This window comes from Suillus clintonianus (genome assembly GCF_016758775.1).
Source record: "Suillus clintonianus strain FC179 chromosome Unknown DEU56scaffold_240, whole genome shotgun sequence".
Taxonomy (NCBI): Eukaryota; Fungi; Basidiomycota; class Agaricomycetes; order Boletales; family Suillaceae; genus Suillus; species Suillus clintonianus.
Window position 1 is genome coordinate 3,534 of NW_024539464.1, and position 12,776 is coordinate 16,309.

Consider the following 12,776-nt stretch of genomic DNA (forward strand, 5'->3'; position numbering starts at 1 on the left):
CTGACAGACAGATTCACTCAATTACGCTTTGATGGATTCACATCAGAATGGATTCCAATAACGAACGGTATAGGACAGGGCGACCCCCTGTCCATGATTCTCTATATTATATATAATTCTGACCTATTGGAAGTAGCACAAAGTAGACGAGGAAACGAATCTCTAAAGGAGATGACACTCGCATTTGTCGACGACGCGGCGTTTATCGCAATAGCGGATGATTTTGCAACTGCGCACGCTAGACTAACTGACATGCTGGAACGCCCAGGAGGCGGATTCGATTGGTCACGCAACCACAACTCACGATTCGAAACTAACAAGTTTGCATTAGTAGATTTCTCCATGAACAAGCGCAAACCCCGCCCTGACATGAACATCCAAGGATCAACTATACGCCCAAGCAAATCCCACCGATTCCTCGGGATCATAGTGGATCAAGAACTTCGATGGTCCGAACAGGTAGACAATGCGATAGCCAAAGGCACGGCTTACGTGTGCCAAATTCGACGACTCTCCACCATGGCAAAAGGAATCCCACTATCCCTTATGCGACAGCTGTACCAAGCCGTCGCCATACCGAAAATGACGTATGCTGCTGACCTTTGGTTCACACCCTCATTTACAGATGGATCTGACATCCCCCAACGGGGCTCATTGGGAGTCGCCAAGAGACTCTCATCAGTACAACGACTTGCTACACTGGCCATGACCGGCGCCATGCGTACTACGGCAGGAGATGTCCTCGAAGTCCACGCAAACGTCCTACCAATCGCACTCGCACTCCACAACATCTGTCATAGGGCTATCGTCCGCATCACCGCTCACCCAGCAACACACCCATTATATCAGCCAGTTAGACGCGCTGCTAAGCGCTATGTATCCACTCATCGCTCTTCACTTCATAAACTCACCCGTCTTTTCTCCATTATTCCAGATGAAATAGAATCTCTAATCCCCACTAGACGCCCCCCTACTACAGAAAACCCCTTCAAAACCAACATCGCACCCTCCCGAGAAGAAGCCACCACCCTACACGAACAACTGACAGAGACCATACAGGTATACTGCGACGGGTCAGGCCACAACGACAAAATTGGCGCATCAGCAATTTTATTCCGTGCAGGCGCAGTACCACGCACCCTTCGGTACTACCTGGGCACCAAGGACGAACACACTGTATTTGAAGCAGAAGAGGTAGGATTAACACTAGCCGCGAAACTAATATCCACAGAACGCAACCTTACATTCCCACTAACCATATCTATCGACAATCAAGCGACCATACAAAGCACAATCAATCATCGTACCCGCCCTGGCTCATACCTCGCAGACCGCTTCCGCCGCATGATGCAAAAGATCGCAAACGACAACGAAGACTTTGACGTAACGGTACATTGGGTACCGGGACACGCAAACATCCATGGAAACGAGGAAGCAGATAAACAGGCCAAGAAAGCAGCAGAAGGACGTCAGAATAACAGCCCTCGCACCCGGCTTCCTCACTACCTACGACTAGGATCGTTGCCCCTCAGTATATCCGCCCTCAAGCAAGCTCACCATCAATCAACTCACGCCCGCTGGTCAAGAATATGGTCAAAATCGCCTCGCTATGCACGCACGCACAGTATCGATCCAAATATATTAAAACGCTCATTCATTAAACTAACGCAATCATTCCCCAAACGCCTTACAGGACTTCTAATGTGTTTACGCACCCATCACGCCCCGCTGAATCTACATCTCAACCGAATTGGAAAATCCCTCACCGCCTCATGCCCACAAGTCCCTGTAGGTATAATGCATTAAGTCTGCTTATCACAAGACATGAGTATTGCATTAACTATGCTCGTTGGCATGTTGAGTGATGCATCAGATCACGCTAACTAGCAGACCTACAGTAGTTAGCCTAGCATATTGTATAGTAGCCGGTTAGATTTCCAGTGCAGTCTTCGGCCACTTAAGGGCTTCAACATTCAATGAAAGCCGGTGACATTGATCAATAATGTATGTAAGGGACAATGATGTATGTAAGGTACACTACGCAGAAGCTCCAGAAGACCCGATCCATCACGAACCATAGATTGGCAGGCACAACGCAGAAGCTAGGGGCTAGGGAATATCGGGTATGGTGAGGTCAGGTAACGACAGTTCAGACAGCTGAGATGGCGGGTTGATGGGGAGGGCTTGTGGGAGGGCATGCGGTGAAAGATAAGGTGACCACAGTATGCGAAAATCGTCTGCCATCCTGCGACGGAGGTTAGCCTGTCGGACAGCATATGCATACAACCCTTCAGCGTGCGCGGCACACTCTCCAACACGCCGCTTTCCTTGATCTTCCCACCACGCTGCCTGCCAGGCAAAAAACTGAAGCACTCTGCGCATCTCTTCCCTCAACAACTCCACCTCTTCTGACCAGCGCAGTGCCCTCGCACGGCTTTTACACCACTCGATGCGGACACCTTGCAGCACATCAGCTTGCGCAAATATGGATTAAATAAAAACACTGACCATCATTATCACCTTCGTCACTGCAATCAACGCCATCCATCATCCAGATCCAAGATACTTGACGTCTCCCTTCACCAGTAGCGAACGGATCCACGAGGGGCTTGATGTCATTATCCGCCAGCTCCTGCAACCTCCCCTGCCAGTCTTTCTTCCCCATTGCTGTAGCTAGGGCCTTGAGCGCCACCCATGTCGACCGGTATCGCTTCACGCACGCAGTGCGCCTTCCATGGACCCGAGCGAGAGCATTCTGAGCTCGCGTGTTCGCGCCTTGACCCCGGATCCATTCTCGTTTGAATGACAGCAGAGAGCAATGAATCCGCAAGCACTGACGGATCTCTTCGAGTGTGTCGTGAGCTTGAGCGTAGCGCAACTCCCACTCATCATTTTGCAGGCGTGGATCACATGGTTTGTCTCTCAGCTGGGAAGGTAGCCAAAGCTTCATGCATTCGGCATTCTCTTGAACTTCACGCACTGCATGATTGATAATGCTTTGGACAGCGGGGAGGTAGAGGACATGGGCGCGTCTCCACATGTCGATTTTGCGCCGTAGCAAGTTCCGCATTCGCACGATGCTGCTTTTTTGTGTATCAGTAGCATGGATACCTAAGGATTCCACAGCAATGGTCAAACGACGCCTGAAAATCATTAGCACATTCATGACAATACGAGGGACATTACATACTGCTCCTCTTCGAGGTCGATGCCAGCGGCGATGAGCACACTACGTGATATTTCCGGATGTAAAGACGTGTCGATGCCCCGCCGAAGTTCCTCGGCCTCCAACTCAGCAAGCTTAAGCCGTGCACTTGCTTGCGTGATGGCTAAATGATTGTTAGTACGAGGCTCGTAGAATAAAATACCGCACTCACATGTAGCTTTAGCCTCGAGCGGATTAAAAACAGTTGTGTCATTGGGATTGACCTCCCAAACCTCCATTTCTGCCAACCACGCAGAACGGTGGTCGGGAGTGATAGCGGTGTCGAATTCTTCGAATGCCATTTTGTGTTCGGCCCTCTCAGCAAGGGCGTCCTTGATCTTGAGGAGGAGAGAGGCGCCCAACCCAACTGTTTTCTTCCAGTTCCAATCCCCAAAATGGTCGTCCAGGGTGTCACGACGGCAGCCAGGGCCCATAGCCTTCGTACTCGAGGCCACGGGGTTAATATTTGACCACCCTCTCTCTGGGGCCTCACCATCTGTGTGGCCGACGAAACGCGTAAAGTTGAACGAGAAAAGTGTTTGACACTTTGCGATATGTGCGGGGAGATGAAACTTTGGCACGAAAAATCGAATCACCTTTGTGAGGTAGTCCAAACTGTGGGATTGAGGAAATGATTTCATCCGCGCCCAGAGGTTCTTGTGCCATTGGCACGCGATGTCGTACGAAACATTTAACATTTGGAGTTGTGTACTGCGTAAGGTCGAAAAAAACAGATAGTCCATGTTGAGGTATCTGTGTGAATGCGTGATGAGACACGACACCGACAAGCAAAGACAATAACATACTTTTCACCTTTCTGTAAATCTCCGACTCCGTTTGGTCGTTTCATGTTATGACGGGCGCAATCGATCGTGCCCACACCTGTAGCTGCGAGCCCTTGTGACAGCTTCGTATCAGCCATGTTGACGGCATTGTGATTTGAACATGAGCTTTTCTGCAGGGTGGTGTGAATAAGCATGGGCTCGGGTTAATATCATCAACCACGTACCTCCTGCTCATCTCCGAGGTGTTGGGCCAGGAAGGTCTTGTATCCTTTTTCTTCCATGAAATACGCCCAGCCTTTTGAAAGGCTGGGGTCTACATCTTCATTCGAAACATCGCGTCTCTTCAATCGAAAATTCGCGTCTATTGCAACAAAAATTGCATATAGCCACCTTAACACGTTAGCCTTTAATTGAAACCATTGAGTTCCCGCCACATACCGTTTGGCTTTCCCAACATCTTGCCAACCGTCAGGCAGATTCTTGCCCGGCTGTGGGCATGCTGGACATAGAATAGCACACTCTCCGGGCGATGTAGCTTTAACACCGGCTGGGTCGTGACCACGACCAAAGCGCTTCACCATCTTCAGGTGGCGCCATTCGCGCACCATTCTCATAAATGCTTCATAGCGGTCCTAAATCTGAAGGTCAGCATTGTAGAACATCTGAGATAATAAAGAGCACCCACTGCCTTACGATTTGACAAGCCCGTATTATCTGTCAAGCGAACGAGTGTATGATAGAACTCGTACGCAGATGCCTTCGACTCAAATGAAAGGATATGATACTGTCGTAGTACTCGAAAGGTCGCTGCGGTCCTGGGGTCAGTTGAGGTGGACGGGAACCATCGATTTCGGAGTAGTTGCTTCGTATGTGTTTGCGCAGTCTCGCAACCACAAAAGTCGAGTCCAACCTGGTGTATACCGTCCGTATCCATGATAACGAAGTCATCATTGAAGGCTTTATGGGGAAGGATACAGCGCTGGCCAATAGGATGTCCGAGTTGAATACGAAGGCCTAGCTTCTTGAGTGACGTCCTCTGGAAACACACACCAGTCCACTCGTCGATGCGATGGGTGGGCAAGCACAAATGGTTAGTGACAGTGCAGCCAGTGACAGTACATTTGTGAATCATCACAGCTCTCGCATCGAACCAATGCAGGAGCAGTACCACAGCCTGCACACATATTGCCAGCATCCCCACGACCATCGAGCCGGATCATCTCCGCAAGATAGCTTTCGCGCTCGTCTAACCAAGTGAGAAGGGGGTGGTCCTATGCCGAAATCAACGAAATGTTAACAAATGTGACGGTGATAAGACTTACACCAGCTGTCTGCTTCCGCGTCTGCAGCAAATCCATATCGTTGGTGATGACTCCATAATCCATATCGTTGGTGACGACTCCATCCATGGCATCCATGGTGAAGAAATCATTGGGCTCCAAAACGTTAAAGGACGTATCCTCATGCTCTGCAGGTGAGGTGCTCAGGACAGCAGCAGCCGAACTCTGTCCAATGACATGCCGGCCCGACACATGCATCGTTCCATCTCGACGTGCAGCAAATGTGACCGAGGCATGCACAGGCTTCTGGGGCTCCAAGGTGGACGTCGGTGTATACACGTTTAATCTGGGACGTTTACGGCTGTTGACTTGTGAAAAGGTCCAAGGCAAAGTAACTGCCTGGATTGCTCTGGGAGATTGGCACTGAGAGGTGTCATCTAGTGAATAGCGTCAGATATAGTTCATGAGCAGCCAACATGTGCTTACCTTGGGCAGAGGCCATCTAGGATGTTATGTGGACGCTGCCAACAGTGAACACACGCAGGAGGGTGAGCTTGATAATCTGTAGAATAGTCTTATTAGGGAGAACAACAAACAAAATCAACCCATACAGACAAGAATGCGGAGTGATGCAAACTTTGCAAAGGTAATGGGAGGAACAGGTGAAGCGCGTAATGCAAAGAGTAATGCACCTGTAATGCACGTGTAATGCACGTGTAATGCACCTGTAATGCACATGTAATGCAAAGTGTAATGCATGTGAAATGCATGTGTAATGTACATGCTGGCTTGCGTGATGTGATCTGCATGCATGGGAAGAGCCGGTAAACTCAGATCGAACTGCAACGAATGAGCTGCAACGCACTGGGTGGCTTTTCCATGACTCGATATAGACGGCATTCCCAGTACAAAAGCCAGAATTGTGTATACAGGTGAGTCCCAATTTTCAATATTAATTCTCCGCCTACTATTTACACCCAACGATGACCTCCACAAGCACGATAGATGCTGTGCCTGCGGCGCCCATTGCTGGTGGTAATGGTACTGGCAATTGTACTGGTAAGCAAAAGTGTCCTCAAGTGCGCTCTAATCCTGACCATATATTCTACAGATAGTCTTGCTGCGCTCTTGGTGCAATTGAACATCACTGGGAAGCAGGCATCCGATGTGACCTCCACGATCCACGGCGTGGTGCAGAACGCATTGGTCGCTGCTGTTTCTGCCATCAGCACTGTTTCCACCACTACCACCTCAGTTCCACTCACACCAGCGCCAACTCCAGTTCCGGTGTCTGCCCCATCTGTCACCATCTCTCCTGCAACGTCAGGTGTCACTGTGCCACCTGTGTCAGCGCCCATACCACCTACAGCCTCAGCTCCACTCACACCAGCGCCAACTCCAGTTCCAGTGCCTGCCCCAGCTGTCACCGTCTCTCCCGCGACGTCAGGCGTCACCCAGCCTCAGGTCAATGTGACCTACGACATACCTCCAAACGATGCTATGGGACCCTTCTATTGGGTGACTCGTGGACGCCGCATTGGCATCTTCTCCACTTGGTAATTAATTTGCATCGTTTTATTTTCAAATTAACACTTACTGACTAGTGATTCACCAACAGGCAGCAGACTTCTTCCCATGTTATTGGCGTGAGCAGGGCCTCGTTTTCTAAGGTGCGCTCAGTAGCCGAAGGCATCCAGTTGATGGAAGCGGCAATCGACCGCGGTGAAACGGAGATATTGCCCTAATGTATGCATTGTATGTAACATGTTTCTTGAAGCCTTCCAAGTTGTTTCTACTGTGTGCAATATGATCGCGCTTGGCTGCCATGAATTTCAGTGTGAATTTTGATGAGAAATAAGGAGTGACAATGAGTGGCATCATTGAACGGCGTTTTGACACACTTCGAGGTTCTATGTAAGCTCAGATCCGCGCGTTCGACGCTACTCATACCAGCCTCAACCTACCTTCCATTGCGACCATCTTCCTACGCTCCCCTTCCATTGCGACCATCTTCCTACGCTCCGCGGAAATAATGGGTGCCACCAGTGTCAAGTTCTTCACTAGAGCCCGTTCGATGGATCATGTCCCGCTGCCTTGGGAGGCGAGATACGCGGACTGGGAGTCACTAGATATGACGCGGACTGGGAGTCACTAGAGAAGGCGCACAATACCATTGGGAGGCGAGATACGCGGACTGGGAGTCACTAGATATGACGCGGACTGGGAGTCACTAGATATGACGCGGACTGGGAGTCACTAGAGAAGGCGCACAATACCATGTATGAATGGTACCAGAAGTGCTCGAGGGGGTGTTTAGTTTCAGTGCGAATCTCATTGAGAACAAGACTGTATAGACTAGACTCAGCGAGAAGTGCCGGTTTTGCTAAATCCGCGGCCTAGTTGATGTCCTAGGGTATTGTAAATCTATCATAAATCTCCAACCCAGTACTAAATCTCCAACTCACAGTGAACTCGTAGAGTAGTCATGGGCCGTCCTCGATTGCACAAAACTCAAGAAGAGAGTACTGAAGCTGCACGCATTTCCAGACGGAAATACTATCAGAGGTGCGTAAATATCCACTTGGTCTGAATTGTAGTAACAAACCTCATACAGGAATAAGGAACGATGTAATGCTGCTAAGCAGAGCTTACGCAATTCACTCAAGAAGAGCAACACAGATGAGTCCGTACAAATTTCTTCAATGAATGTATTCAGACCTCACTGATCACTGACTTATGTCTTACTGTAGAGTAGTCATGGGCCGTCCTCAATTGCATAAAACTCAAGAAGAGCGTACTGAAGCTGCACGCGCATCCAGACGGCAATACTATCACAGGTGCGTATATATTCAATTGGTCTGAATTTACGGTAGTAACAGACCTCATACAGGAATAAGGAACGAATTATTGGTGCTAAGCAGAGTATCCAGTCTGAACCTGTCCAGCTAGCCAATGGTGCAGCTATGTATGAATTTGTTTCGATGAACATATTTAGACCTTACTGACTTATGGCCCCCGCTAAAGAATTGGTGTCGAAGATGTCGAGTCCAAGCTCAGGGCATGCATTCAGCTGGACAAACTGTCCGATGAATTGGTGAATAACTTTGAACATGGCCGACAAGCGGTTTTGGATACCCTGTCTGAACGGCTTGAGACATTGGGCCACATTGAAGAGTATCTACGTTACACAACCTCAGTTCATCACGATCGCGTTGATGGCTTCGTGTGCCGGTGTAAACTCATTGTTGCGGCTACTGAAGAACTATGGTGCTATGCAGCTGTGAGTGAGGTAGACGAGGACTTGGTATCAAAGTACAGCCGTCGAGCTCTGTTATGTCAGACATTATTGTAAAATTGCCTATGTAGTTCTAGAGTATGATCACATGATTATGGGCGAGCTTCTTTGGTGGCCCATAAATAAAAATCGTCCTTACCAAAATCGATCCTTATCATTACCGTCCACCTTGAGCCATTGTACGAGCCCCGTTTTTTTCATATCCATCTTAACTGACATGTCAGCGATACAGATGTCAGGGTGTCCCCCTTACCGACGTCATGTATGGAATGCTCAGGATGAGTTTCTCCAAGCCAACTCGGATGAATACTTTGAGCTCTTCAACGCTCGCGCAAGTCAAAGAGATTTTAGCGAATTCTTCAATGATATTTTTTACCGGTGGTTCAGACTTTGGCCACCGGAGCGAGCTTTGTTCCCTGGCATACCCACCAATTCAACATTGTCAGCAGACCAAGCACTTGCAGTAATGGGCGCTGTGCGGAGGACTAAGCTGGTAAGTAGGGCACACTTCAATCCAATGTCGTTCGCTGATTCAAAATTTAGTGGATTGTTCGATACTTTCGGTGGGCTGAGGTGCGCCACAACACGCACATGTAAATCTGTCCGGAATTCTGTCTTGAGCTTCGGGATTGGTCACCTAGCAATCATGTAGTCATCGTTAATAGATATATTGATTCGCGTACCTATAATTGGTTGTGGTATGCAAATCCCTTGTGGAAGATCTTAAAATATATACTGTGTGATTTAGAGGAGACACGCACCTTCAACCAGAACAACCCCATGTCGATGTCGCAGACCAGGATTCTGTCGCACGAGCAGCGTCAGATGCTCAAGTCATTTATACCTGCCTTTAAGATTGCAAATAACGGGTCAGTAGACGAATTGGAGACGCTCTGGAATAGTGTCGACTCCCAATTTTTTTCAACATGGCCGGAACGCGCTGTCCACTATCCAGAGGTACCGCTGACTGAAGAGTTGAGTAGCCTGGGGCAGGCAATAGTCAATAATGCGATCATACTCAGGCGTCGCGTACGTTCTCACCTTTGTGACAAAAGTATTCTAACATTGTTTGTCGTAGCGTATACGATGGTTCATCCACATGAACCATTTGTACAGAGAGTCGTCTAAACGACCAAGTACCCTGACAGGATATTTTGCGGTCAAAAAAAACAAAAGGTGGGTTAGACCTCGTAATACTGCATTGTGATGTTGGCACTAAATTTGGTACATCAGAACATAGAGGTTCATTGCAGCGGAGAGTGTGCAAAACTGAACATACCATTTGTTACGTTGTATTAGTCTTGTAGCCGTGATTGTAACTAGTGCACCGTGGATCTTGAGAAGCGTTGCTGTCAGAAGGGAAAGAGTCCAAAGGACCAAGACAGAAAGATTGGATCGAATACCTGATTCGCGCATCAAAATTGAGAACTAAACACACAGATTCTCTTCCTAGTTGCCTTACTTATCCACGTCCCACATAGTCGCGTTCGTCGCGTCTGCCATCCCACATAGTCGTGTTGTCGCGCCTACTCGCCTTGAAAACTCACCTGCTCTAAAGGATGCCACAGAAAAAATGGACCAAGGACCAAGAGGAGTTCCTTGCGAGTTACTTGACGCAATATCGGGCATGTACCGTGTCCAGGAAGTACGCGAATTTTAGTGCCGAGATTGGCATGAAGTTCTTCGAGTGTTGGCCTGAGCGGAAGGCTCTCTTCGGTGACCTGCCAGATGACGAGGTTCTTACACCAGAACAAACCGTAGCTCTAGCACAAGCCGTTGCAGAGAGGAAAAAGGTAAGTGTCATCTACACATTGCGTCAGAGATATACTAATTGGATTGTAGCGGTTAATCACCTGGTATAGGTGGCAGACAAATCCATCGCGTCTGGGCCGTACAAGCGGTATTAGGGGGGTGCTGAGGTTTGACACCGTGTTAGCTGGTGGTGTCGAGATGAGAGGTACTCGTGCTCCCCAGAAAATAGACCTATACTCCCACAAGTTCTACGAAAAAAAGATCAAACACGTAGCAGACAAGGCCATTCACGAGCAGAACATTACCGAGCGGGGCCCGAAGTTGAATAAGCGTCGTGATATCATTCGCCAGATGTATGTGGAGGAGAGCGAAGAAGTCAAAGCCAAGATCGAGAGGAAGTATTCTAAAACAAAGGCAAGGTATGCGAAAACTCGTGCAAATCTGAAAAAGGGGAAGGCGCCAAAAGTCGACGACAGTACTAAAACAAAGTGCGTACCACCCACATGTATATATATCATTCTTGATGGAACAAACCAGGGCAATTCGTGAACTGGGGCCCATGCTGGATCGTATTCTTCAGTACCTCAGGCATATTACGGGTGGTTGGAAGTTCACCGTGTTGATGGGGGGGCATGATCCAAGCACAGGCGAAGTGTCTGTATTCAAGTAAGTGATAATTGATAGTAAACAATGACGGCACTCACCCATATTATTAAGCTACCATGTTGGGGAACTCGAGAGTGGCGCGCAGTTCAACCAGGCTTACAGTAACTTTGATTCGATGCAGAGCGCTTTCCTGAGCTTTGTCAAGGATGCCACTGGTACGTTTGAGGTGTTTTATGCTACTCAGTGCTCACCATGTTGGCATAGCATTCGAATCAGCATTATCCCACGAGGCAGATAGTGCCATAGACTCAGATTCGGATGATGAAGACGATGGAGAGACTTCATCGGGCTCAGAGGACGGCGACGATGGTGGTGTGCATGAAAGTTCCAGAGGCTTATATAGGATGCCTGCATCAGACGGTTCTCTCACTGATGCCATGTTGGTATGTGATGCATTGGTAATGCAATGCTGGCACAACTGATCTGGCTGCTGCAGGACTCCACTGCTGCATCACCCATCCGCGTCAACAGCCCGGGTGATAATGCGGAGCTTTCTGGATATGGACAGCAAACTAGGGACGCAGTTCTCGCTTTACAGGGTTACGTTTTGAACGACAGTGATGCATTACCCGCCATGGGTGATGCATTACCAGCCATGGGTGATGCATTACCAGCCATGGGTGATGCATTGGGTGATGCATCACTTGATTTACAGGCTGATTTCCCCCCCCATCGCTGATACATCACCTGTTAGTAATTTACCGCAGGCGTTTGGATATTCCCACCCAGTCCCTTCTGACGAACTCTTGGATGCCGACCCATCCGCTTTTGATCCATATGCTTTCCTTGACCGTGCCCCCCTCGAGGTGATATTGGCCCTCAACTCTTTGGAGTTTCCGCTATCCGGAGACGACTCCCAGAATTCAACACACACTCCAGTTGATGCGTCCACTGGGGCCCTCAATTCCTTGGAGTTTTCACCATCTGGAGACGTCTCCCAGCATTTGGTACATAGTCACACTCCAGTTGATGCGTCTATTGGCACTTCTTCTGACCTTTCACATCCGGACACAAACTCCACCCCCCTGACACCCATGACAGAACCCAGCCTCCCTGCAGTACCTTCGATACCTATGACGGAAGTTGTTCTCCCTGCGACGCCTTTTCCAGATGTGTGTCTTCCTGCGGTGCCCGTCGTGGATGGTCAGACCACCAGCCAAGACGAAGGTGTTGCGAGTGTTGCAACTCCAACTCAACGACAGCCTCGGCGAGTTGTCAGTGGTAAGCGCGGCCATACTACAATGGTTGACAATAGTCAACCACCGGATGCTGCTGCACCTGAGGGAACTCGTCTTCGTCGTAACCGTGTCGCATTCAATCCACGAGAGCGGGACAACGCAATTGGTGACCCGACCCCACGCAATGACCGCAAGCGCACTGAAGATGGAGGATTGCACAAGTATGTATACCTTGCTTATATGTCTGGGATCATTGCTGATGATTCCCGCAGGAGAGCGCGACGCTCATGATTGATCTAGTAGATTTAAAAGTTTTGTTAATCGATACTCTTTTGTTTATGTTCTTGTAATACACTTGTGACTGTGCATGTACATAGTACCACGCAACATATTTGCTCACATAGTAATCAATCTGTGTTTTTTTCATGCTCGAGTGTTCAGAGAGACTGGTCACTACCATTATAAGACAATCACTCAGGGCTTAACATAGAGACTTTGGAATTTGACTCGGAATGATTCATCGCTGATCATTGTGGCGCGCTGTGGACTTAGTGCATGAAAAGAGCAAAACTGACATCATCGGATCGATATCGATCATTACTAATCACCCCATGA

At 48.8% G+C, this 12,776-nt stretch overlaps 4 protein-coding genes across 4 annotated transcripts; 3 read left to right on the forward strand and 1 right to left on the reverse strand.

Annotated features, from left to right (window-relative positions):
* Positions 1-1,248: 1,248 nt before the first annotated feature.
* Positions 1,249-1,806, forward strand: DEU56DRAFT_750051 (uncharacterized protein; the record flags this gene model as incomplete). The annotated part of the gene is made up of 1 exon (XM_041349499.1): positions 1,249-1,806. A coding segment is annotated over one exon (558 nt), but the record flags the coding sequence as incomplete, so codon positions are not given.
* A 303-nt stretch (positions 1,807-2,109) lies between these two features.
* On the reverse strand, positions 2,110-5,528 carry DEU56DRAFT_874521 (uncharacterized protein; the record flags this gene model as incomplete). Its single annotated transcript, XM_041355975.1, has 11 exons — positions 2,110-2,459; positions 2,509-3,111; positions 3,231-3,351; positions 3,409-3,916; positions 3,938-3,958; positions 4,012-4,187; positions 4,215-4,380; positions 4,429-4,622; positions 4,676-5,127; positions 5,159-5,231; positions 5,313-5,528. 11 exons carry the CDS (start codon positions 5,526-5,528, stop codon positions 2,110-2,112), a joined length of 2,880 nt encoding a protein of 959 aa, XP_041200628.1.
* A 725-nt stretch (positions 5,529-6,253) lies between these two features.
* On the forward strand, positions 6,254-7,015 carry DEU56DRAFT_762501 (uncharacterized protein; the record flags this gene model as incomplete). Its single annotated transcript, XM_041350709.1, has 3 exons — positions 6,254-6,329; positions 6,382-6,826; positions 6,889-7,015. The coding sequence occupies 3 exons, from the start codon at positions 6,254-6,256 to the stop codon at positions 7,013-7,015; spliced, it is 648 nt and encodes a 215-aa protein (XP_041200629.1).
* A 740-nt stretch (positions 7,016-7,755) lies between these two features.
* On the forward strand, positions 7,756-12,452 carry DEU56DRAFT_920431 (uncharacterized protein; the record flags this gene model as incomplete). Its single annotated transcript, XM_041358449.1, has 15 exons — positions 7,756-7,835; positions 7,885-7,953; positions 8,021-8,107; positions 8,161-8,235; positions 8,295-8,550; positions 8,798-9,058; positions 9,109-9,138; positions 10,134-10,358; positions 10,408-10,805; positions 10,855-10,983; positions 11,035-11,138; positions 11,188-11,366; positions 11,420-11,615; positions 11,713-12,382; positions 12,434-12,452. 15 exons carry the CDS (start codon positions 7,756-7,758, stop codon positions 12,450-12,452), a joined length of 2,778 nt encoding a protein of 925 aa, XP_041200630.1.
* Between the last annotated feature and the right edge of the window lie 324 nt (positions 12,453-12,776).